The 27,901-nt window shown below is 43.8% G+C and overlaps 1 protein-coding gene across 3 annotated transcripts in view; it reads right to left on the reverse strand.

Moving 5' to 3' along the window:
- Positions 1-27,901, reverse strand: part of LOC115569117 (A disintegrin and metalloproteinase with thrombospondin motifs 2-like) — a 135,860-nt gene that overhangs the window by 78,271 nt on the left and 29,688 nt on the right. For all 3 annotated transcript variants that reach the window (XM_030397053.1, XM_030397052.1, XM_030397054.1), the window contains one exon: positions 1,431-1,611. In XM_030397053.1, coding sequence (XP_030252913.1) covers positions 1,431-1,611 — 181 coding nt within the window. The remainder of the gene's footprint in view (positions 1-1,430; positions 1,612-27,901) is intronic.

Raw genomic sequence — 27,901 nt, forward strand, 5'->3', positions numbered from 1 at the left:
AGAGCCGACTGAAGACACAGAGTGTTGCTGGCTCGGGCGTGGGTGAGATGACCAATCAGAGCAGACAGGAGCTAAAACAGAGTGTTTCAGACAGAAGGGGGGATACAGAGCTGCAGCACTGGACAGTCTGAGAAAATAAAGCATGTAAACCTATTCTACTACTAATCCAAAATGAGACCATGAACCTGAAAATATGCACAATATCTCTTTAATATATATTAAGTAAGTGTCACTAAATGCAAGTGTTATTCTCCACATGTCAATGTTCCACCCAGTCTTAGGATGAATGAAATATAAGAAAAAAAACATGAGCGATTTGTCTTTTCTGTGCTACTGTACAAAACATGACCATTTCTGCCAACTGACCCAACTGAATCGTACAATTAAAGACATTTTTGATGCTTTTTGTTACTTTGGGTTATATAAAAGGATAAATATATGCATCTTCCCGAATTTCAATTTCATTTAAACTTCCGCTTATTTTGTGTTCGGCTAAAGAGATAAAAAAAAAAAAAAAACACACAGTGAGATGAATTCAGTTGATTAAATAGATTTTAAGGACCGCTCCTTCAAGCAAGTTCATCAGCCTCTTTTCACTGCATGAAAAAAGGCCAGATTTTGTTTTTCTCGTTTAATTGTAATAATAATAATAAAACATTTTTTTTTTAAAGATTTGGGAGTTACACAATATTAAACCGATGAATAGATGAATTCTTATGATGAAAATATTTTTTTTTACTTGCGTGATAACACTCAGACCTTCAGTATTAAAGCCTGCTTGAATGCGTATTTGTCTTCCCTCCCTCTAATCCTTGAGCTGATACGCTGTGCCAAACTGTAAGTATTATGCTCTCCTCTAAAATAACAGGCCTTCTTGTTGTTTCACTTCATTTATTTCATCCGCAGAGTGGAAAATGGAGGCAGACACGACGAGAAAGCGAAGCCTTGAGTGCCAGCTGTTAATTGTTAAGGCAGCCAAGGCAGCGTATAATTCTATAAAAGACACAGAGGGTGCTACCTTACCAGTCAAACACGAGCTTCACCATATGTCACTCCTTAGCGCGGTGACAGGCGGATGCGCTTGAGTGTGTGTAGGTGTAATCTTTTTGACAGGGGGGTGTGGATCACCGTCTTTGCATACAATGGATATGATTATATAACCAGGTGTGTATGAGGGAAGAAGTGGCTTGAGACACTGGTTTGTTTCAGGGGCCGCAGAGAAGGAAAAAAAAAAAGTTAAGAGAAATGGTTTAAAATTAAAGCGAGAGATGATTACTCAGCCCTGCAGTCAGGGGGCGTTAAATAATTTCCACATGTGGCTACTAGAGGAGCTGGAGTTAAATAGAGCACAGTGCTGAAGTGTGCGTGTGAAGCATCCAGTGGAGGGTGCATAAGAGTGGAGGACGGCGCAGTGGGAGCCGCAGACTGACCTCTGGAGTGGTAGTCTGCCGCCGCGCTGCCGATGGGCGCTTTCTTCACGGCTGAGGAGCGATAGACGATGTGCGTCCTCCCTCCTCCTCCTCCCTCCTCCTCCTCCTCCTCTATCACTCCGTCGCCCCTCTCCACCGGCTCGATAAAAAACTCCTCTTGCTCCACCCTGATCATGCCGGCCTGAAAGAGAGGAAAGTTAATTAGACATGAATGCGCTTCAGGTGACATCGACGGATCACGCGCGACACCCTGCTTTGTCTGCTCCTGCCGTTTCTCTCGCAGCTCTTCTCCATCCACCCCTTCACGTCCCTCTCTCTGCCCCTGACAGTTTTTAAAGAGTTTCCTTTTCTTAACTCCAGCACTGTGTTGGGGGGGCATGCGAAGAGGAGAGAATAGAAGAGGAGGGGACAGTAGTGATTCCTCCTGGGGGGGGCCCCACACAGAGGTCCGGAGTGACACCTGGCATCTAAAATGGCTAACACAACAGCAGGAGATGAGACTGTCCCGCTCCCCGTCCTGGACTAACACATTCTGTCAGGTAATTCCCCACGTCTGCCACACACACACACACACACACACACACACATCAGGCCGTGCACAAACGCCTGCCCCCCTTCCCCACCGCCTCTCAAAGAGAGAGGCGGTGGGGGAGGGGGGGTGAGGAAAGGAGACTGAGAAAGTAAAGTAAAGCTTGCATACAGAACACACACACAAAAAAAAACAGGACTTGCGTGCACGTACTCGGGGAAAACAGGCACTGGGAAAATTGCCCGTCACTCTCTCTTATTCCATCTGTCTGTTTAAGACAACTGGTAATTACCAAGGCAACGCACTGCTGTAGAGGGAAGCCATGGGGGAGAACACACAGAGAGAGACAGAGAGGATGGAGAGGCTTTGAAAAGAAAGAACGAGGGCGATAAATGAAGAAGAGAGACAACATCGATATGATCAGCGCTTGTCTACTTCTCCCTCTTCACATCTGACGTGGGGGGGGGGGGGGTGAGTGAGCTGAAGGGAGGAAAAGTGAGCCGATGATATAAAAGTACAGTGTATGTTACAGGGAAATGTGCCGAGCTGTGTGTGCGGACAGAGTTTCGCTGGAATATGCTCAAGTCAGAAATCCCACCCTGGGGCACATTGACCGGCTACAAATGGCTGACTCTATAAGCCTGTTACATCTGTGGCAGTGTACCGTACATCACATTTAAACTACAGCCTGAACTGATGAAGACCTGCAAGTACTGAACATAATGAGATAAGTACAAGTCTACAGGTGTATTTGGTGATAAATGCATAGAGTGCAACATTCACTGTCAAACAAAAAGAAAAATTAATATATTAGCTCAGATCGGAGAGTCAGTTTGCACACTTTGCCACGAACACTTTGACTGATGACCCTGAGGTCTTGTGTTATTTAGTTTGTTTACTTATTTTACTCCTGTTTCACTGTTGTTTTTCTATATCTGTGGATCATGTACAGTATATACTCCACCTTTCACATGTCTGTCTGTCCTGGAAACCTTCATCATACCCTGTTTGACAGCCTTGACAATCTGCATGTACTCTACTAAAGGGCCAGTTCGCTCAAAGAATTTTAAAAAAATGCACATTTTCTTTCTTAGCTGTAGTGCTACTTATTAATCTAGATTTTGTTTTGGTGTAAGTTGCGGAGTTTCGGAGATATAGACTACAGGGATGTCCGCCTTCTCTCAAATATAATATAGCTGGATGGGACTCCTTCAACTGAACAACACCCGCCAACCATGTCTGAGACAGAAGGAGATGCATGTCCCCACTAAGCTAGTCGATGTTATGAGTAGATGCACTCGTCTTTCTGCGCAGCGATAAGGTTGGTGGCTGCAGCCCAATTGAAATAAACCTGTTCCTCCATTAAAAGACAACTCCACCAATTTTTAAACATTGAAATGTGTTTAAAGGTCTTGGTAGGTGAGGACTACTGCATCTGTGAAAAAAGTAGTATGAAGCTTTTTGTGGCTCCAGAAGAAGCTGCATTCAAATCTCTCATTCCTCGAGTGATGTGACTCAGTGGGTAAGTTGCATTGTGGGTAATGTAGGCACCGGGTTTTAAAAAAGGAAGAAGAATGTGTGAAATAAAAGAGGTGATATCGCTGGTTTTCCTGTGGCAATTTTGACCATTTATTCTTAACCAAAACAGTGCAATGCCTAAATTACCCACAATGCAACTAGCCAGTGAGTGACATCACTGGAGGGAATTCATCAGATAACATGCGGCTTCCTCTGGAGCCCCAAAAGGCTTCATACTACTTTTACACAGTGATTCCCAAGACCTGTAGACCTCTAGACCTGTAAAGACACTCCACTGCTTAAAATCGGTGGAGTTACCCTTCAGGAAGATATTTAATGGCCACATGCAATCATCTTAAGCACAACATTATGAGACTTGTTCTCTGCATTTAACTTATCCCCGAGGAGCATTAGGCAACCACCGTACAGCACCCGGGGACCAAATCCAGTTCTTTGTGAGTTCAGCGAGTTAATGAGAGAGGCGCATTTCACTGGCCTCCTCTGTATTCATGACGTCTCCGTTATCTAATGTACAGTTCCTACATGTGGCCTGAATACGACAAATACAAGAGTTTTCATTTATAAACCAAGACTCCAAGAATATATTCTTCTGTTGATACAAGTACACACAGTCCTTACGGAATCCTTTAAGATCGAGTACACAAACTCGAATGCTCCTTAAATTCCCCAGAGAAGCTGTTTTGAAAAGAAATGGATATTAACCATAGTGGCCCCTCAAAAATGAAAAGGAGCTCTTTTTCTTGCCTTTACTCTCGTCCTCCCCCATCCCCTCTCTCTCTCTCTCTCTCTCTCACTCTCCTCCTCGTTTTCTCCCTGTCAATTTGAGGCTTTGGTCCCGGAAGGATGTCGACAAGCCACTGACCTGCCCTCTCTCTCCCTTCCTCCCCTTTTCTCTCTCCTCTCTCTCTCCTCTCATCCCTCCATTTCCCGAGCCGTGGTGCGGCATTCCGATCGGAGCTGATGGATCTGCGATGGTGCATGCATTCCCACTCCAGAATACCAAGCAGTAGGGAGAGGAGAGCCGTGTCAAAGAAAAAAGATGACATGCGGGACCGGGAGACGTCGTCGGATCGATCAGAGCCGGCATAGTGGGGGCGGTGGGTTAGAGGGAGGGGAAGGTGTGAGGGAGCTGGAGAACTGGACACGTCCTTTGAAAAGCTGAAGTGAATAAAGCATCAAAGAGTCTGAGCACATTTCCATAGTGAGAAGCATTGTCTTCATCTCCTCTACAGCAGGAGCAGCCAAGTCCTAGTCGAGGGGATTACAGGGAGGCTTGTCCCAACAACTGTGTCCAGAACAACAGACAGAAATTCAGAATCATTGGCTGTACACGGCCAGTCCTCATGTGCCAACACAGGTTGGGGTCCTTGAAGACAGAGTTAAGGGTAACTGAGAGATAAGCTGTTGATAATGCAGATCTGTATCTGTTAATTTACCGCTTTTAGACAAGACATGGTTGGAATGTACAAAATAGCGCTGTGCCTGAATTAATCAAGTGATAAAAACTGAATGTATCTCAACAACAAAGCAGTCTGAGGTGAGCTTAACTACTGTAGAAGCCACGGAAAAGTTCTGTTGGACATTTTGCATGCACTTTTAAGATGGTCCCTAACTTCCGCTCATCATTTTTCCATCAGCTGTCAGGCCACGCAAAGATTTTTATAGCTCCGGGCATCAACATCTGGACAACAACAATCAGGCTTTATCCTCCTCGCCAAACCAATACTGTACGGTGAAAACTGATGAAATGTTATTGAGAATGAACCTTGCAGAAAGACTGAATATCAAACTTTAAACCTCTACACCCCGGTCTTCTTTCTTCTTTTCTTTTGTTTGTTTATATGATGGAAAATCTATAACACGCAATACCCTGCCGCTTTGACAGTTAGCATTTCTTTTAATAGTGCAAAAAATTCAGATGACAGCTTAAAGGAGACATATCATGCTCATTTTCAGGTTCGTAATTTTGTTTTGGGTTACTATTAGAATAGGTTTACATGCTTTATTCCTCAAGAAACAGTTTCCAGTTTTCTCAGATTGTCCAGTGCTGCAGCCTTGTATTCCCGCTCCATCTGAAATGCTCTGTTTTAGCTCTTGTCTCTTTAAGGCCCCTCCTCCTGAATACACAGTCTGCTCTGATTGGTCAGCTCACACATGCCCGACCAAGAACCCTTACAACAACAGCTGTGCTTAATCAATTCTTACGTGCGGATCTAGCACCTAGGCATAAATTATGCAAATGTGTGACATGGTGATGTAGCAAGACAAGGACTTAAAGGCGAGACTGCTGACGAGGTGTTTCAGGAGCAGTGTTTTCTTTTTTAAACCACAGTAATTGAACATGTCAAAATGATGTATTGGCACTTGATTCTTCACAAGCAATCACTGCAGTTAGTTTTAAGTCTAATAATTTGAAACCATCTTTAAAAAAGAAAGAAAGAAAGAAAGAAAGGTATTAAATCTAAAGGATATTTAGATCACATCTATTAGCAGTGTGCAGCTACTGAGATGGGATCGAGTTAGTTCAACAGGTTGGGTGTGACTGAGCTCGAGGGATACAGGAGATGATACAATCTCATGTTTGCTGCCAAGTTTTTGCTCGTCTGATGCTATCATTTTTTTCCCCTCAGTACAGTAATTATATATCTTTGTGTAATTAATTATGTATCTTTAGCATCATCACTCTACAACTTGCTTATTCAGAGATTGCTGAGGCACTGGCTGCCTTGCTGGTTTCTGTTCTCCTATTACAGTGAATTCATTGTGCTCCTTTGGGTGATGAGCCCTGATGATGTTTTATCAGGTTTGACATGTTAAAATTTAGCTTATTAGCTCCGCTCTCCTCATAAGACACTTAATCTGACAGTGGTTCTCTACATCTTATCATCATCTCCATTGATCGTAAGGGGATTTTCACATCACACAGGAAGTATCACTGCATATCTTGCTGAGGAGGTCACAGCTTAGCATGTAGCTCACATGGATCGCTATTATATTCTTCCATGTTTCTGGGTTTGTGTCTTTTTACCGACACAACATTTGATCAACCCCCTGAAAAGCATATAAGGTCTCCTTTAACAAACAGAGGGATGTCTTACCGACGAGATCTATTTCAGTTCATACTTAGATCAATATAAACACTTCTTTGAGTAAATCCTCTTCGTTTGGAATAATGACGCAAATTACATCTCAGTAATATAACACCAAGATTAAAGAAGGCAACCCGGCACTACACGTTCACCTCTGGCTCATCCTCAAACAAAACACCCCTTCATGCTCACAACTCAGCGTATATAACTGAGTTATTATTACTCTCATGGCCATTGAGATGGTGACACTAACCACAACCCTCCCTCAGAGACCGTGCAGCCCATCTACAGGCTCCAAATCTGGATGCTACACACCGAGTGTCCGGTTACAAGAGGAGGATCCTCTGTGTTTGAAGGCACACTGAGCTCTATTTGAGGATCTGAGAGGAGTAACTTGAGTCGCGGATAAGTGTCCTGAGGGGCACGTGAGACAGACGAGTAGCAGAAAAGCAGTGTTGGAGTGGAAGAGCGGATGTTGTGGTGAGGATCAAAGTCGCACCCGGCTGGGGCCCTTCAGCTCGGTCCACCACCAGTACTGTGTGTGTGTGTGTGTGTGTGTGTGTGTGTGTGTGTGTGTTTGATCTGGTGTCACTATGTGTGTGTTTGATCTGATTCATAACTCTGCTACTGCTGGCAAACTTCACACACAGTTGCACACATGCATCCACAGGCAAGCAGGCAGGCAGGGCAGACACAGTCACACACAAGCACAAATACAAACACACTCACGCACAAATATAGCTTTGATAGTGACTCACTCGCACTGTGTAACCCACCAATTCATTCACCCTTTGAGTCATGAGGGAATCGTACAATAGTAAGCCTGATTTGAAAATTAGACACACTTCAGAGGGAGAGATTAAGAGGACACGTCCCCGCAAATATTAATAGCGTTTTATTTAATCGCATCAGCAGCAAATTGTACCTTTATGTTCCCTCGCCAAGATCTCAGAAGAAAAGCCAAGTTTTTGTGTTTGGATTATCAATATGGCTCCTGAAAAAAAAAAAAAAAAACATGTTGATTTATCTGAAATTTATGAAGGCGGCATGAAACGGAGCTATTCAAAAACACTGAGGGAAGCTAAATATATGAGTCATTTATGACCCGTCAGCCAGCCTTTTCCTCTCTGCAGGAGAGGGAAGAGGCAGGACGAGGCAGAGAACTGCAATTAAGGTCAAGTATTAAGACAGATTCATTTAGTGAAATTATTTGCTTCATGTCCTGAAGTGCGAGGCGATTGCCCAATTATGTTAATCGTGGATATGTGAAGAGGACGAGGGGGAGAACGCTGCAGACAAAATGCATCATATGTAAACACATGAGAGGAGGAAGGCTTAGTCACATTTAAACCTTCTAGAGCTGCAATTTATAATTGTTTTCATTAAGTAATTAAAGCAGCTGTGATATATTTTTATTAAAGTATTAAATAGCTCTATATTCCAACAGTTATCGCCGTTTGGTCAGTAACCAATGTCTATCCTCCTCTTGCTCATGCAGTAAAAGAGAAATGAAGTTTTCTGTTACCCCTGCCCACCTTATCCAATCAGGACAGAGAAGTCCTTAAAGAGGCCTGTCTGCCTATGAACGTGCAGAGAGCAGGATCCTCCCATTTGCTGATAAATCTGCTGATCATCGCTCCACGTTCATGCGGTGACGTAGAGATAAGGGAGGGGCTTGATGACTGCAAAACAGAAGTTAGCTAAACGATTAACTTTAGTTCGTATGATTAATTGATCGATTCTTGGTCTCTTAAATTGTGGAAAATGTTTATTATTGTTTCCAAAAGACCACGATGATGTCTTCAGATGTCTTATTTTGTCCACAATCCTAAGAAAGGAGACTTTTGACTATTTATTTTTAAATTAAAGGGTAACTCAACCAATTTTACACATTAAAGTGTGTTTACAGATCTTGGGGGGGCACTACTGCATATGTGAAAAGAAATAGTGTAAAGCATTTTGTGGCTCAAGAGGAAGCTGCATGTAATCTGATAAACTGATGCTAGTGATGTCACTCAGTGGCAGTTGCTTTGTGGGTAATACAGGTATGAGGTTTTAAAACCTACACATTGTTAGACTCATTATGGACAGTAACCAGAGATATTGCCCATCTCACCCACAATGCAACTTAGCAAGTGAGTGAGTGATATCACTGGAGGTTCATTAACTGGATATCAGGTTACACGCAGCTTCCTCTGGAACCACAAAAAGGTTTCATACTACTTTTTATTTAACACATATGCAGTAGAACTCTGACCTGTAAAAACACTTTAAAGCATTAAATAGGTTGCGTTACCCTTTAAAAACTATAATTGATTATCAGAGTAGTTGGTGGTTGATTTAATAACTGACAACAAATCCTAAAACCTACTCACACCTATGTCATCTGTCAGTTGCTTAGACACACATGCATGATCAAACACACACACACACACACACACACACTCACACACACACACACTGTCAGGTTGTGTGCGTGTAAGCCAGATGCAAGCGTGATTTAAGCCGTGCAGGACTTAGCGATGCCGCTCCGTCCTTGCCTTACTGCTCAGCTCATTACGCAGAGTGGTCTCTAAAAATGGTCACTGTAAGCACACACCTACAAGACCTCGCATAAACGCACCGTGGCCGAGTCCCCCTCACCCCCTATTCTCTCTCCGCCTGCTTACTCCAACTCATTTGCAAATTGTTCATCTTTGACCTACATTTTCTGATCACAGTATGTCAGCAAAACTACAAACACACCCTACTCTTGCGCGCACACACATACGCAAACACACACACATACAGAGCCCAAGTCGTTTAGGGTTTTGACTCTCGGGTCCGGCTTGTACACATTAACTGTGTGCGACCCCTGGAAGAAAAAGCGAGGGATGAAAAACATGCAGCAGTGAGCGGAAGAGGAGGGGATGGGAATAAACAGGAAAGGCCTTTCTGCGAGTTCCCTGCAACGCCACTCTGAAGCTTCGGTCTGTTATCTCCAGGAACATCTCCCTGCTTTTTTTTTAAGTCGGACCCCCCACTTTTGCACTTTGGTCGCCCGGTTCTCCTTTTCCGCCCCCGTCTCCTTCATCTCCCTTCCCTCCTCGCCGCCATATAATCTGCATCTCCGTTTGCTCCCAGCTTTTTCTTTTTCCGTCGCTCTTTCTGCTTCTCCCTCAATTTTTTCTCACACTTCCATTAGTGCCCCATCCTCCCTTGCTCCACCTCTTTTCCGTTTCTCATAATGCTAAGTGGTGGAGGCACTCTAAATGTGTGAGAGTGAGGATGGAGCCAGGTGTTGGAAAAAGGGGGCAGACAAAGACAACAGAGCGCAGGCCCTGTTATTTAAACAGACCTCAGGATGGCACCGAGGCCTAAGAATAGCAGTAGTAAGCCAAACCTGGTTCAGCCTGACTGCATGATGTGTGGAAATTTTGGTTCAGGGCGAGAGCGTTGACACAGACAGAAACACACAGTCGCTGACAGTCTGGCAGATAGACCGAGAGACCAAGTGCCAGCCAGACAGACAGTTTGCAAAGGAGGCTGCCTCAGTATCCCGCTCTCGCTTTCTCTCTCTCTGTGTCTCTCCCAATTCCTGTTGTTATTCATCAGGACAGAAGCTCCATCCCTCTGTTTTCTGTCTAAACAGAGATTATGAATCAGCGGTCTGAAGAAGGGAAAAAAGGGAGAGGAAGCCGAGACAGAATGAGCAGAGGAGTTAAAGCAGACGAAAATGTGTGATAACCTGCCAGGAAGAGGTGATGTGGAAAGGAAGTGGTAGGCAAAAAAAAATAAAATAAAAAATGAGACTGTAAGTGACAATTGAGAATTAACAAGAGCTGGAAAGAGATTGAAGAGATTCTGGGGGAGCGAGACGCATTCAAGGAAAAAATAGACTGAAAGGAGTTTTTGAATAAAGAGGCCGAGAGATATAAAGGGAACGTATAGGAGAGAATTAGAGAGCGTCATTTACGCCATAATCAGCTCAGCGCTGAAATGAAGCAAAGGTCCTCCTCCTCCTCCTCCTCCTCTTCCTCCCCCTCCCCCGTTGTACATCTCTCTCCTCTCTCTGTCTCACCCTTTCGTTCTTTTTCTCTCAGCAGTCTGACAGCTTTCCCAGACAGCCAAATGTTCTTGGCCTAAGCAACATGAAGGAGTCAAGACAAGTGTAGGGAATGTTTACAAGAGCCAGTCATCAGAAGCATCTGCGCTTGGTCTCCACTGTTGTCTTTTCACAGTGTGGCTCAGGTATTGGCAGAGGGCCTGTACTTTCTACAGAGGGTGGCAGTTTTTGCTGCAGACGGCCAGAGGCTGTATGGCATAAAGCTGATATATTGTTGTATCAAACTTACTCCAACCCCAGAGGAAAGGTTCAGAGTGGCTGGTGTTGTGTTACATTTACAGCATCCCCAACAATGCCAAAGTGCCATTAAGGAAAGCTCAGAACTCCAAACAGACCCTGGGGCAGTGCAACAAAGGCAATCTCTGAGGAAATGTTTGTTTAAGCCTTGAAAAGCCTAATTTTACCTTGTGTAAGTTGGGGAATAAGCAGATCTCCGTAATAAAAGTGCTGGATCAAATTCAGGAACATGACACATTTAGACCTGCAGTCACTTTATAAGTTTAGAGGTATAAGTGGTTTCTGCACATATAATCCCAACAGGCATGAGACATGAATAGACACCATTTAAAGTACACTGGGGTTTGACTTCTTGACTGGCTGCAGGCTTGTGCCGAGGGACCTGATTGGTTGCTTGACAAATTGGTCGGTCAGGTGGTGGGTTCAAAACAGAGAGGAGCTTAGTGTTGGTTAACGTATGTGCAAGTTTATGAGGGATGCTTCAGCTTTTATTCTCCTGCAAGAGCCGTCTTGTGTCCTCGCTCAATGAGTGCAGTGCACCTCTGGTTAGATGTTCGGGAAAGTTGGGGACGACAGAGAAAAGTAGTCAAGTTGTCAATATTTCTTGCAGGGCTACATCATGCTCTGGTTGCCTTTTAATAAAAGCATTTGAGGGGGACCACTTGTTTCAAACCTAAACTATGTTTATCATATAGGCTCACTTATGGCTGATGTACTGTACAAGCTTCCTGTTAAAACACACCTGTGTGTTTCCAAGATAGGGTTTTACTCCCAAGAGCTCACAGAGTTAGCAGAAACTTGTGTAATAGACACACAAGTATTATGTGAAATCAGATACAAGCGTTTCTCCCACTTAGTTGTCTTGTTGAATTGGTGTTTGAAAGGGCCTTCAGGTGAAATTCTAGTCACTACCAAGCTTTTACTGTTTCGCTGCATGTGTTTTGTACTGCATAATGGAGTTGAGTCAGCTAGGAATGATAACACTTGCTTAAATGATAAATGTCCATATTCGAACATAAAGCATGCAAATTCAATCTTGACCTTGAAACAAACAGAAAAATAAATGGACCTTGAGTTTTGTTTTTGTCTTAAATAGGTGGAGTTTGCTCGGCTGCTATGGAGATTTGATTGAAGGCAGATTTGATCAAGTATAAAGAGATGGATTTTGAGTGGTCTTCATATGATGAGATTAAAGCATATTTTTCATCCAACTGTAATGATTCTGAATAGGTTTGCACGGTGGAAACTGGAAACACGTAAAACTAACGGTAAAATATTTGTTGTGCAGCCAAACTAGTTTGTAAGTGATACAACTGACAGACTTTTATCAACTGGTGGTTAATCTTTACAAATGATTAGGTTTTGTGTACTCCCCGGCCTCACACTGCCAAAACACTGAGACACACACAAACACACACACACACACACACACACACACACACACACACACACACACACACACACACAAAGAGTACCGGCCAAGCGCCCATCAATCCCTCTTACCGGCCTAGCCCAGCCATCGATCAGTGTGTGTGTGTGTGTGTGTGTGTGTGTGCGTGTGTTTCCTTGCGCTCACATTTGTGTGTGTGGTCTTCTGGATTGATAAATGACCCCGATTAGTGGCGACTGACCGCTCTATGATTGCAATCTAAGTGCAGTGGAACAGCTGTTCTCAAAGCAGTGTTGTCTGGAGCAGTCTGTGATTAATACAACGGCACTTTAATGAATTACAAAGTGACCACGGGTCTGGGATCTACCGGCCGGTCATAATTCCATTTCTTCACCTGTGAACGTTGCGGAAGTCGGTGGGGGAAAAATACACAACACTTTAAGGTCCAGTTCTCTGGTTCTTGTCCCAAACTAAAGAATCAATGCTGTCAATTGTTTTTAAAAAAGAGCAAAACGGAACAGAACAGAAACAGAAAACATTTTCAGATCTCTCCATACGCAGACTATTTCAGCTGTGTGGATAGAGGCTGTCAGTTTGGATTGCTGGAATGTGGATAAATGATGTCTGTCTGTATGAACAAGACTCTGCGCTAAAACGCCATGAACCTGCATTTTTTCTTCTCACTTTCAAGAAATCCCTCGGTAGCTCTCACTTGTTGTCGTTCCCTTTTCTGTCTCCCTCCTCCCTCCACCCTCCTGACCCTCAGTCCTGTCGACCCCGCCCTGACGCTGACGATAACACACACACACAAACACACACACACACAGACACACACACGCCGACACATCTACACACTTTCACACACACAGATCCATGCTCAGATCCACACCCATCCCCATCCTTATCTCTACTCTATCTCTATATCTCCACATCTATTGGGTATACCTGTAACCTAGCAACAGAGCAGAGCGAAGACCCTCCCCTACCTGCTCGCTGCTTTGACTGCTGGACCCGACAACCAATCACATTGTGCTGGGGCAGCAACACGAGCCAATCAAATATTTGCTATTACTGGGAGTTGCCTCTCTGCTCTCCACCCTTTTGACCCCACATGCGGCAAAGAAACAAACACACACAAACACACACACACACACATGCACAGATTCTCTTGAGGCCAGCCAGGAGAGAGATCACAGGATTGGGCTGACTTGCCTGTTGATTTCCTAACAACCAGTCCTTCATTAGCATGTGATGATAAATTAAATGTGTGATGGTAAGAGTGTGTGACTTATGGCTTCCTGCCGTACTATTGTGGGACAGTATCAGCATGTGTCTGTCTATCGGCTCTGGAGTTGCTATGTGCCCATGTAGCTGCAAGACCTGTTGTGTTAAAACCCCCTTATTTTCTCCCCTCACTCCTTCTATATTTATTTTCTGTCCTCTAGAGCTCTACATTTGATGTCATTCTCAGCCCACTTGGTAGAATAGATATACAAAATAGCCAGTTACAGTGCACCTATGACATTCAGAAGTGACTGTCTCAAATTTCCACATCGATTTATTATTTCACTGACTTTGTTGAAGAACCAGGATCCAAAGTGATCAGGGATCCCCGCAGTCAGAGCCTCTGTGTGACGTACCAGCTATCAAGATATTTTATCTATCTATCTAAAAGAGTCTTGTTTCTAAAGACTTGCCTGGCTTGAGGCTGAAAAACATTACAAATGAGAGTTCTCTGCTGAAATAGTGCATAAGTAAATGTTAAGTGCTGTAAAGTCTCTGAACTTGATCCTGTCGAGGCTCAGGTTGAGCTCAGGAAAGCTCTCACCAGCTCTACCAGTAACTTCTCCCTCACCATCGACGGCTCTACTCCCCTCACGTCCGCAGCCTCGGCCTTATCTTCGACCAAAGCCTCTCCTTTGATCAACATGTCAAGCGCAGCACCAAAACTGACTTTTTCCACCTCAAAAACATCGGCCGTCTCCGCCCATCCCTCTGCCGCCGAGCAGGATAGACTCTCATCCATGCATTTATTACTTCGAGACCAAACTACTGCAATAGAGTCCTCCGCGGTACATCCTTCAAATTCCTCAAGAATCTCAAATACATCCAAAACACTGCTGCACGCTTGCCCAGTCACTCCTGTACCTGAAACCACATCACCCCTGTCCTTCATAAACTCCTCTGGCTCCCCATCCCCCAACGTAACCACTTCACACTCTGCCTCATCACCTATGAAGCCCTTCTCAACCTGACTCCAGACCCAACCGAGCTCCTTTACCAATATGCTCCCAAAGGCACCCTCAGGTCCACTGACGCCAACCTCCTGTCCCCACCTATCAGGACTAACCACTGCACCTGGTAAGGGACGGGACCTTGGAACCTGCTCCCCAAAAGCATCAGAGACTCTTCCTCGCTCTCAAATTTCAAACTTTCATACAATCTCGCAAAACAAAACCTCTCCGAAATGGTTCACGTTCTTTGATGAGCTTAGTTCTCCTCCTCCCTTCCTGATGTGTTCCCTTTACTCACGGATAATCATTATTATTGCTATTATTATCATTATTATTATTACGTGCAGGGGCAGAAACTGGCTGGAAGTTTTCCTGGAAGTGTATTTGATAAATATACCAGTTATTTATTACCCGCTTGTTGGAATACAGCAGAATATTATTATTTAATCATGTTTTTTTGATATAATTATGCTTACAATTGTGATATTTTTGGGAGTAATTTCAATTTCTATTGTAGATATCTATCAATTCAATTCTATTTACATCATGTACAGATAGCCACATCGCACTCATCAGTGTGACATGGCAGTTTTTTTTCTCCTTTACCTCTTTCATCTCCTTCTATCTTTTACTCTAACCTTCCCCTCGCCTCCTGCCTTCTTTCATTTTCACATTCCTCCCCTTTTTTCCACTGGAATCTGTCAAAACGCCGTGGAGGTGCGTACGGGAAGGCAGCGTGTTCGGGAGAGAGGCCCTTATCTACCTTTTGAATAGTGAGCGCTCCCTCTCTCGCTTCGTCGACAGCTGTGGTCGTGGCGCTTCTGAGGTGGAGGGGGGGCGATCAAAGCGGGAAAACTGAGTATTAATCAGACTTTTTGGATACATAGCGAGACAGCGGAGGGGGGAAGAGGCCGGGAGAAGGGAGAGTCATCTTGGTCCACACCAATTTGCACATCCGCTACTACACCTGCACCTTGATCTCATCCACACGTACGGAAATACAATCATTCAAGCGTTCGCAGAGCCGCAAACCTTGAAACTTCCAAATCCCACAATCACAGATGTTTAATGGAGGCTCAGCTCTTCTATCTTCTATCTTTTCACAAAAACACAAATCCATGTCTCCAACTTAAAAAAGGCAACCAAGGCCTCTGACAAGAATTCCAAAAATTCAAAGTATGACATCCAGTGTGACCCACAGTGTGTGAGTGCATGCGGAGATTCATGTTTGTGTGTGTGTGTGTGTGTGTGGTAGAGCGCTGATGAGGTGAGGAGGCGATATTCAGGCCAACTGTCGCCTCGGTTAGTGTGCAACCCAGACATGAAAATTAAAACATTGGTAACTCGGGGTCCTTGAAAATGTAGCAGCTCATGGAGAGAGCAACACGAGAGGGAAAAGTGTGCGGTAGAAGTTTTAATAATGCTGGAAAAATCGCAATAATGGAGGAATCGATGCAACGTTCCCTTAAGATTCAATCAGAGTTTCTTTTTCCAGTATTCCTGTGGCAGGAATGTAAATGTTTATACAACATTAAATTTATCTGCCCATCTAGTATCCTTATGGTACTCCGTCGCAGCACATTAATTCCTCAAGCTATTTCCACAGATGTACACTGTATCACTTGAGCTTGGTGGAAAATTATATTCACCTCACATGACACACGGACGTCAACAGGCTGGAAAGAATTACATTAAAGCGGACAGAAAGTTCCGATAGTGATCATTAGTTTTAGTTTAAACGACTGCGAGGGCAGTGCTGCAGCTATGTTGGAACGTTTCCTGTGAAGCACGTTTTAAAAATCCCACTGTATGTAAACATTCAAACGGACCTTTCTTACATCGACAGCGAGACCTGATATCTCCTCAAATGACTGTTTCGACTGTGAATCTCATGCATCAGACTTACTTTACTTCTAGTTGTTACATAAGGGCAAAAAAGGAGGTTCTTGACGCCAGCATGTCAGCGATTCTTTTTGCAAAACTGTGGCAGCTCTCTCCATGAAAGACGAGAGCGCGCCAAGTATGTAAACTTGAGTGGTTGCGGACGGCTGGTGCATGAAGCACATTGGAGCCTTTAGAGGCAAACAATCGGAGCGTCAGTGAACTGAGGCCATGAGGACCACAGAGCCTCTTTGTTCTCCACCCAACTTATTCTCTGTTCCTCACTTAGTCTCGCTTTCATTCTTATTGTAGAAATACTGGCATGTGCGAGAGCTCATAGACACAGACAAGAATGTGTGACCCTGGCTGACTGGATGTTTGCTGCAACCAGCCTGCAATGCGCGTGTGTGAAGGGAAGACCGGAACAGTTGTGGAAAAAATCATAAAACAAATCGAAGGGACGATTATACAGTGGACACCACAAACTGCCTCAAAATACATCACACTGCAAAGATTTATGTGCCCACATCTGGACAAAACTGGAGGGATTGACCACTTCCCCCACAACCCTAAACTACCGCTGTCAAGCTTCTCGCATGGCACATATGCATTTGACAACTGTGGCGGATTTACAACTCTAAGTTCTTAGTAACTTTAAGAAAAAACAACAGCAGATCTCCGATTTTAGACGGAAGCAGGAAAAAACAGGCCTCTCATTTCTAGTCTGCACAAACAAATGTTGCACTAAACCCTCGAAGTATTCAGAACTGGCTTCTGCACATTAGAAAAATACAACACAACGTGAAAAATGTCAGGAAGCCTGCTTAAAACATAACCTGTAACAAACTACTGAAGGTGGTTAATGATGTGCTCCTTGACCTTTGGAGGGAGGATTGATTACCACTAGAGGTATTAAGCTAGCTAGCCAAACATACCAATTGAATCCACCCCTTATACGTTTACTCCCACAAGGCCACTGGCCCTCGATCTTTTTTCGAGCTGTGACCTCCAAGAACATCCAGGTTGGTGTTTACGTCACCTCCCGTGGCCCTGCAACTTTTAACTTACGACCTCCTGAATGTGCCAGGATGAAAAAGAGGGTTTTTTTGTGTGTTCCAATCAGACTCTTACAAACACACTTAATAAAATCTATTGTAAGGCAAATTACATCACAAGGTTGGTCCCGACCCCCAGGCTGAAGTGTACAACTTCAACAGGTCGAGAAATCCAAATTGATGCGCCTGCTGCTCAGGTTCAGTTTCTACACTGACTTGATAATTGCTGTAGTGGGCAAGGCAAAGAATTTAGCAAGCTAGCCAGTGGGTAATGTTTTGCAGGAAATGCTAATGCATAAATATAGAGGGAAAAGTAAAGACCTCTGGGAAAAACTTCATTTTCCACAGTCATAAAATCATCATACAGTTGCAATTATAATATATCAACTCACTTATCCATCAAAAAATTCTATTGAAACTTTCATGGCCATTTCTGAAGACATCCGCAAACACGTCGCAACTCGTGAACTCCGAGCTTTTCAGAAGATTTCCCGCTCTCGTGAAAACAAAGAGGAGGGCATTCATATGGACTCGTTTTGTTTAACACAGTAAAACACAACTCCATTGACAGTGCAGACAGCAGTAAAGCTACGTGGTAACACACGCATCCTGTTTTTCAAATGTCGTACCATACTGATCGTAGTAAAATCGCGAGTTAAAGGCAGGTGAATAAAGGCGTGAGAATTCTTCGCGATGCAACGATAGCTTTTCCACAGCAAGGAACTGCGATGAATTCAAAATCGATACAAATTGACAAAATTCAAACGCAAGTCACGTCCTTACTTTGGTGCTTCGGTGTAGCCTGTGATATAACTTCACACGAAACAACGCATTGGAGATTTCAAGGCATCTCCCCTCCCTCCGCCACCACCAGAGGGCGACACTGTGGTGTTCGAGGCCCATAGGAGCTCAGTGGGCAGCGAGGTCTGCAAGGTCTGTCTGGTGGGCAGAACAGAGAGAGGAAGACAGAGACGGGGGGTAGAGGCAGAATGTGTGTGGGAGAGAAAAAACACTAAACAGAAGGTGAGGCGAGACAACTGAGTGGGGGGCCATGAGACTGAGATGTACTCAGAAGGAGAGTGTGTGTGTGTGTGTGTGTGTTTGTGTGTGTGTGAGCATGTGTGTGCTTGTGTGTGCGCGCATGAGGCTTATGTATGAGATCTTGCATAAGCGCAGGTGTCAGCAGGTGCATGCAAGCACTAATACAAAGTGGTGCATTGGCATCTGTGTGTGTGTGTGTGTGTGTGTGTGAGTGTGTGTTTGTGTGCCTTAGGACAATACTGCTCCCTCATTACCCAACTGTTTCCTCCAGTCCAGCACTAATGAGGAGCCTCACCGTCACCGTGCTAATCAAGGTCAAGCCTAGGCCAACAAACAGAAACACACACACACACATACATACACGCCAACACACACATCTTCACATACTTCCCAGAACCACAGCGTGCATGTGTGTGTGTGTGTGTGTGTGTGCACAGCTGGATTTTGCATTTATGGATTTACACACAAAAAAAGAGACAAAAACGAGCAGACAATGGGGTGAAGTCCTGAAGGTTCCCACATGATCAGTATCATAGAAAAGATGTGGGTGTGATGTTATGTCCCTCCAGTCTCCTCCTCCTCCTCCTCCTCTCCTCCTCTTGACAGGGAAAACAGAGAGAAACACGAGGGAGAGGATGCACGCATGAAGACAGGTAGAGACAGGTGGAAAAAGAGGAGCAGACAAAGAAGCCGAAGGATGAGGGAGAAAAAGGAAGGGGAGGGCGATCAAGGGCGGGGTGTGATGTACAGGGGAACAAGGCGAGGAGGAAGAGAGGGAGGAGTAATTAAAAGAAAAAGAGCAAGACTTAGCTCTTTAGTCTCACCCCTCAAGACCGACCTGACACTGCTACAGCTAGCTAATGTCATAGCAACAGGGAGAAGGAAAGTCTAATGGGTGCGGCACGGAGGAGAGGAGTCAAGAGCAGGTAGCGGCGAGGATGGAAGTGACGAGGATGGAAGGAAGGAAGGAAGGAAGGAAGGAAGGAAGGATGGGACAGATGAAGAGCTGAAAACTGAGAGAGAAATGAACACTGCAGAGTCAAGGACAGAGACATCAGGCTTGGAGTGATGTGAATGATATAAACATGGAGGAAAGGGAATGAAACAGAAGGGGGGAGGCACAGAGAGGGAGAGGGCTGGCAAAGAGCCAGAGGAATAAAGGCCATATACTGTCCCCCTTCTCTCCCTCTCTCCCTTTTCTCTGTTCTGCAGCTGTACCTGTGTTTACCATTGTTTCTATATCTAATTATCCCCTCTGAATAATTCACCAGGGTATCAATAATTTAGTTTTAATTAGCTAAGAGACACCAGACAGACTTGGACCTCAACGAAGAATAGACATCATCAAACAGAACCGATCACGCACAGTGGGAGCGATGTGTAGTTCTGGGTGGCCTAAACATTTTAAAAATGTGATACGAGTGGCAAAATCTTAACGACGATTTGGAGACAAAGTCAAAGAAGTATTTCTCTGTATTACTGGAAAGATGACCCTTGCATAGAACCCTGCTGTATTTGTAGGAGAAAGATCCAAATATAGACCGTATTCACACTGCAGCCATTTGGTGCTCAGATGTCATACTGCTGTGCTCTGGGCTCATAATCTTATGAATATGTGACTGATTGTTATCATTTCACTGTTTTCCCGAGTGATCAGCAACAGTAAAGACAAAAGATAGTTTAATCCGGAGGGACATCGGACCATATTTCAAGGTAAAACCACATGTTTGATAAACGATCAGTTTCCATTAGACGACAGCTAACGTTCGCATCCAACCACATTCTGGCTAACATCCCTGTTTGATACAATACGATTAGGAGAGGTTTCATAAGTGGGTCAGAAATAAAAACACACACGTTGGAGACATTTGTCTAAACCAGGAGGTGAAACACACTCGATGTAATCAAATGTTAAGGTTGGCCAGGACCTTTTTGAACACTAACATCAGCTAATGAGTTATCAAACATGGCCGAAGCTGTAAAGCGACAACAATCCCCTGTCAGGTTCTCTGCATTCAAACGACTTCCAATCAACATTATCCCGGTGTTCAAGTTTCCCACCTTGAGCGGGAAAATAACCGCCATGTGAATAAGATCTGTTTTTGTAATCAATGCTACATGACTCGAAAAACAGAGATAAAGGATGGTCGTATTCTCTTTAGCTCAAAACGTATACAATAACCAGAATGCACTTGGCCACACAGGACCGATAAACATCTTGTAAAAAAAACTTTAAAACATCGCCTCATTCGTGAACGTTAGAAACTGAGGTAGATTTTCATCTGCACTGGTGGTTGTTTAAAGATGAATACAAGTCCTATGATCCCATGCTTCAAAAAAAGTTTCATGCTGCGTGTTTAATTCCATTAAAGCTATTCTTTTCTATATTTCTGTTAAAATCCCCCAAAATAACACTTTTTAAATGTTGGGATAAGATATTCCAAACTAGTTTAGTATATTTGGAGCTCGTTGTCACCACAAAGTTCATGGAACACAAGCAAAAGCTCCAAGAAAGCGTGTAAGTGAACCTTGAGTTTGGGAAACTTGATCACAGATTTGTTTAAAGAACGCCTCCACGTGCTCAGCCGTGCGCTGCATGTAAGCCTGTTCTTCAGCGCTGTAATTTCTTGATGGATAGAAGTACGCTAAACATCACACCAGTTTCCTCATTAGCACAGTTTGACTGCAATCGTGTGATTTCTTTGAACTACATCTCTGCCGCTGTGGCTCGTAATGACTGTTTGTTCGCAGCAGCACTTTAAAACACGCCGCTGGACGACGGACGAAACCGCCGAGGAAATGTATCACAAAACAAAAAATCGCCTTCAAGTCATTCGGACTTTGTCTTGACATGAAAGAATCCGACGGTCATTCACATCCAGCAAAGATTTTCAAAAAAAGAAGGGAGGTAGGGCAGCACTGACAGCTTCACATCTCTCTCTCTCTCTCTCTCTCTCTCTCTCTCTCTCTCTCTCTCTCTCTCTCTCTCTCTCCATCTTCTCCATCTTCTCCAAATCTTTTGTATTTCAGTGTCAAGTCGCTGGCAGGTTAAGCTCAGAACTGGGACTGTTTTATCCATCAGCTCCCTCCATATTTTCCGCAGACACTCGCTCCTACACTTACACACAGATGCATGCACGCACACACACGACTCATACGCAGACATCCCCACAACAGCATCAGATTAGCAACAAGGACTAAAGCCACAACAAAAAGATTCCTATCTAGAGCTCATGACTCACGGCTGTGTATGTCTGTGGAGTGTTTGTGTCTGTACAGTGTGTCTGGCTGTGTGTGTGTGTGTGTGTGTGTGTCTGTGTGTCTGTGTGTGTGTGTGTGTGTGTCTGTGTGTGTGTGTGTGTGTGTGTGTGTGTGTGTGTGTGTGATCCAGCCCAAATAGAGTGTACACCAATAAGATCTGCCTCTGGATCGATTGGACTCAGACTGTGCCTCAGTTGACAGGCCGGACCTGTTGTTCTCTCCATTGATCCAACTTCTGTGTTGTGTGTGTGTGTGTGTGGGTGCGTGTGTCATATAAAAGACAGAAAATTGTATAAAGTGATTCAAATATGTGTGCCTGCATTGCCTGCTCTCCAGCCACTGTCAAACTTAACTTGATTTCTTGGGGTCTAAGATCTTCTATGTGTGATTTAACGCTCGCGGCTATGACAGCCAGGGCTGGGTATCGTTTCAACTTCAGACTTCGTTGGTAATAAGAATAGCTTTTGGGAGGAATATCATTATATTGTCATGTATCGATCCAGTGAGCAATTTCCAGGGAGAAACATGCTGTCTTTGAGTCTATTTTTCTATTATCTCTGACAGGTAGCTTTGTCACACGGTGCCACGACAGTCACAAGTCAAACCATTTTTACGTGCGAACATGCTCAACTAATAAAGCTTCTGATGCTGATAGGACACAAAAATCTATGAATTCTAACCCCGCAGCACAGAAGATCTTTACAATCACCACAGCTTTGAGGTGGGCAAAGTCAGTATCAGACCCGATGTGATGCACTGTTTTGCAGAACGTTATGATGTCACACTGCAGGTGACCTTTGACCTTTTGGATATTGACTCTCATCACTTCATTATTTGATATTTTGAGTCGTAATTTGTGAATGAGTTCTTGGGTCACGGCCAAAAAAGTGTGCTTGTGAGGTGACGGTGAGCTTGACTGCTGACCATCAAAATCATTCATACCCACCCCAAACTAATCAAACCAAACAGATGCTTTGAGCCCAACCAAACAGGTTAGGTGTGAAAGCACCCGAAGTGTTGCCTCTGAAGATCTCACAATTTATTATTCTTCATTATAAACATCACACGACAGCAGATTTTCCTCCACGCTCAACACCTTATTTACAGGAGGCCTTTTAGCATGCACAACACACACACGGAGGAAAGTAAAGTTGTGTGAAACAAAAGAGGGCGAGGATAAGGCTGAGAAGCGGGAGCAGCAGGTTAGCACTAATGGTCAATGACATGTTGGCGCTGCGGCTAGGCTTAGCGCAGGCGCCTGAACTGCTGAAATATTTAGACGGCGTACAGAACGAGAGACTCGTTCACTTCAAATCAGCCGAAGCAGAGAGGGAGAGAGAGCCGGGGCCACTCTTCTACCTCTTCGCTGCACTGAGGTAGCGGCGCAGTCAAATGGACAGCACCGCATGAATAATGTGCATGTGTGACTTTTTGTTTTACTTATTCATTTTTGTCCCGGCATGTTGGACCTCTGCTTCAGTTTGTTTACAGGCGAAGGTTTAGAGATGAGGAAGTGCACAGACAAACTTTACTTGTCCCTGTTTGCTTTCGTAGCATCTCATCTAGCCATGTTTTATTTTCTCTAGAATGTCTCTGCGCACTCAAGAACTTTATTTAAAGTTTTGTGCTAATTCTCTTCATGTGATTTTGGACCAGAGGCCTGAACTGCCACATCACAACTCGCTCTTTGCTATTTTCCCCACTCACTCCTGTCGTGTCTCGCTTTAAGATGAAATCGATATTCTCCTCATGTGAGACAGAGGATGCTCTCGTGACTGACAGGCCCCAATCAACTTCGCTTTCAAGACTTTCATGCGAGGCCGTCCCTGCCATACTTAGTATTTGAGATCTAGTTTGCCACGTGTGTATGTGTGTGTGTGTGTGTGTGTGTGTGTGTGTGTGTGCGTGCGTGTGTGCTCAGTTTCTCTGTGTGGGTGTGTGAAAGTGAACCATCCAAACTCCTCGGTGTGCTTTCTGAAGCGCTCGTCAGCTTCAAAGACGGGGGGTCAAACCAACAGGCACCTGACACAAGCTAACTTCACTTACCGCTGCCATGACAACGGAAAACAAAACAGAAAATGAAAACATACTGTATTTTCATAATGACAGCTCACTGTCTCTCTCCCCTCCTCACTCTCTCTCTCTCAGACCGGACAGATGACGCAGCGAAGGATGTGGGAAGAGAGACAGAAATCTGTCACTTGTGTTCCTCCTTCCTGTGAAATTCTCTCTCTCTCTCTCTCTGTAGTGGTGTTTTTTTTGTTGGTTTTTTTTTTCACCTTCAGCCGCAGATGATTGAACTTCTTCACCTTTGCCTCTCATTTTTTCCCTCTCTTGCTGGCCTGAGGTGAATGTGCCTGGAAGCAAAGTTACTCCTGAGCAAGCCTGACAGTTCCAGCTTAATATTTAACCACTGGACACGCACGCACATGCACGCCTACGCACAGCAACCATACTGTACACATAGAGATGCACAGGAAATGTAATAGTTCAGGTGCGAAAATGTAAAGTTTTGACGGCGGCGACAAAAAAAGGAGGCAGCTGTCCCTCCAGGAGAACTTTCTGCGTCTTACCTACTTGACGGGCTTTGTGGCCAGAGCCCACGGGCTCTAACATGGCGGCTGCTGATGGCACCGCTAATGACAAGTTATGTTTTCAGGCAAAGCTGCATGAGGTTGTCCATTATCTTTCTCCCTACTGGCCTCTTCCTCTCCTTCCTCCCACTCTCCCCCTCTCTTGTTCTTTCTCTCACTTTTCTTTTTAATTACCTGATGTCTCCTCTTCTGGCCCAGACGCCAATAGAGATGTGAGCGGCACCGTCTGCACTGAACCGTCTGTGTACATCTGATCTCTGATCTTTCCTCTGTCTGACTGTGTGTATGTGCCGTGTGTGTGTGTGTGTTTCCCTAAGTGTGCCTATTATGTGTGTATCTAGACGCAACCTGTCTGTACTTTCTGTCTGTGGATACGCTGGTTTTCTGTGAGCATTCGCACGAGCGCGTCTACGTACGTCTTGCAGCAAATTCTTGGTCGCATTTACAAAAGAAAGGCTTGTTCATATCTAAATGACTCTCGGGATTAAAGGAGATCTATTATGGTTTTTCCTTTTTTTCCTCTCCTTCACTGTTTTAGGTTCTTGTGCATGTATGAGATCTTGAAAGTCAAAATTCCTGAACAACAGAAGCTCCTCTCTCCCACAGAAAACACCGCTCCTGTAATGCCTCGTTAGTAGTCCCGCCTTCAATTCTGTGACTCTGTGGCATCGTACTATGTCACTATCTCAAACATTTGCTTAATTTATGCCTCGCTGCTAGTTTGACACATAAGAATTGATTTAGCACAGCTACTTTGTTGTTGCTAGCGTTGCTTGCTCAGGCATCTGTGAGCTGACCAATCAAAGCAGACTGTATTCAGGAGGGAGGGCCTTAAAGAGACAGGAGCTAAAACAAAGCGTGTCAGACAGAGTAACCCTAATCTAGTAGTGACCCAAAATGAAATTACAAACCTGAAACTGAGCAGAATATAACTCCTTGAGATGAGGAACAGATACAATCAGCAAAAATGCTGTAGATTCTTGTATATATAAAGATACTAAGCCAACTTGGTCAGCAGCCAACAATTACTTCCTATTACCAATTAGTCAGATGATTATTTTATCAATTTATCTATGTTTTTGGTCTGAATATCAATTCCTGGAAAGCAAGTTGACATATTAAACTAGTTGTTTTGCTTGGATAACAATCCGTAGCCAAAAGATAATCAGTTTTCTTTCACAGAAGACAAAGAGAACCAGCAGATATTCACATTTTTTCCTTTTTTGTCCATATATCCTCTGACCGATCTCTCTGGGATGCCCCTTCTCTCTGCCGATGCCAAGCTCAGGTTCCCCTTCTATGGCATGCACCATGACAGAAGCGGCTTGTTGCACTTCAAATGCAGCCGTTCGACACCCTTGGCGCTGCAGCAGAAGCGACAGGAAACTGAGACCGAGATTTACCTGCCAATGGAGTCTTCTGTGTGCGTCCGTACGTGCATGTTTGGCAGGCATTTAAGAGCCTTCGTTCCTCTTGTCTTTGTTGGCACCAAAAATCAACATGAAGACGTTTTTTGCATTGCGCTTTGTGAAAGGAATGTATGCCTTTCAAGTATCAAATGTTCACCTCATGTAGGCCTGAAAGGTGGTTGTTAAAACTCCTATAATGGATGAACCATGTTAGTCATTTATCAGGTATTTATGGACACAAGATGTGAGCTGATGGTTATGGTTAAAGTCTCTCTCGGCTTGTTTTGTCTAGTCCAAAAAAATAAATAATTTAATTAAAAACAGAGCAAAAGAACATTGAATTAGGGAAGTTGGAACCAGATTTTCAGCATCTTTTCTTGATAAATGACTCAACCAGTTGTCCACTATTAAAATAGTTAGCATTTTCAAAACTCAATTATCAGACAATCAGCTTACTGATAAATGCACTGATCATCTGGCATCATAAATGACTGCAGGCCCTCTGTCAGACGAGATAACCTCTGCCTGTCCAGAGTTACAATATATCCCTGAGAACATACAGCATAGAGAGAAATATCAACATTGGGCCAAGTTTCAACATCAGAAAAATAAAATCCAGAGCTGAGCAAGTGATAAAATCAGATCTCCAATTACTCAGGGAGAATTTGAAAATGGGACTATTATGCCCTCTGACACAGTCAACAGACTCCGTGTTTACAGTGAGGAGGTTAAATACTATCCTCCGAGGTCTACAAGCTTTAAACCAAATCTATCAATCGTCTCTCTTAAACATTCAAGCTGTGAAATGACATTTAGAGACAGACAAACCGTACTTTTCAGTGTGTGTGTGTGGCCATTATAAGGCTATAGCAAAATAAGGAGATAAAACCACTTTATACACTGGATTAATGACCATTAACGCTATCAACATTTAAGGACCAGCTGAGTTTGGGTGGAAGCCATCCAGTCTCTTGTCATTACAAAATCCACAGACTTATTAACATATTAAGAAACAATAACAGTACACAACAACAAAGAACTAAGATTATTATTATGTTTCAGTTCACACATATTTTCTTGCAACTTGTGCAAAATGTGTAAAAAATAAACATCCATGAACTATTGTGTAAATGGAGTATGTCGCCCACTCAAACAGCGTTTGATCACAAGATGCTGCATTCAAGGACTGAACTACAGCACAATGACTGACGCTGGCCCTGATCACAGTGAGTGCTTCTCTGGGTACATGAGGCCAATGTTGATAATACTGAAAGTGCAGTGAGCAGAACTGTTTACAACAACATCTTTATAGTGGTTTTGTTATTATCTTGGTTATTTTTTTCCATAACCAGTTTCACAATTTCAATTTTAAAAACAACAGTAAGTTATATTTCGATATCACAATATAGCGTTTCCGGTATCGGGATAAATGATATCATCCACATTGCTAGGGCTGTCAGCTGCAGCACAAGCATGAAGGAAGATGAAGGAAGTTGAACTTCTATATATGATTCGTGCACGGTTCATCACAGAGAAGGCCAAAAAAAATAAATGTTCATGTTCATAAATATTGTAGCCTGGGGTTATTAATTGTGCCTATACTTATGAAGACAATACGGAAGCTCCAGAGTCTGAATGAGGTCAGCAGACTTTTATTCTGCAGCACAAGCAGACGGACTACTTCTGTTTTTGTGCAATTCACAATAAAAGCCATTGACGGTCTCATCGAGTAATTCCTTATCTTTATAAACCCCTCGAGGGAAATTCTTTTTTTATTAGACCACATTATTTGCGGTAAAGTCATATATTGACGTGCCTCAAAAGCACGGAGTTGTCTAGTGTTGTTGTTGTTTCTTTGTCTAATAGTTGCAAAAAATTATAACATTTTCAATTTAGTTTTGATCTGCTACGGTCTATTATCATTCTCAGCCACCATAGTGTTGTGTACAAGTGGGTGTGTTTTGGTGGAGGTGTGTTTTGTACCATCTGCAAGGCTTCAGCTGGATCCTTCTCACAAAATATGTCTGATGTGGAATAAAAGCAGTTTGGGCCACTTATCCACCAGCTGCTGCTAACTAGCTGTGATAAGCTAGGGTGTGACTGCTGG

Source organism: Sparus aurata, chromosome 18 (genome assembly GCF_900880675.1).
Source record: "Sparus aurata chromosome 18, fSpaAur1.1, whole genome shotgun sequence".
In the NCBI taxonomy this organism is placed as follows: domain Eukaryota; kingdom Metazoa; phylum Chordata; class Actinopteri; order Spariformes; family Sparidae; genus Sparus; species Sparus aurata.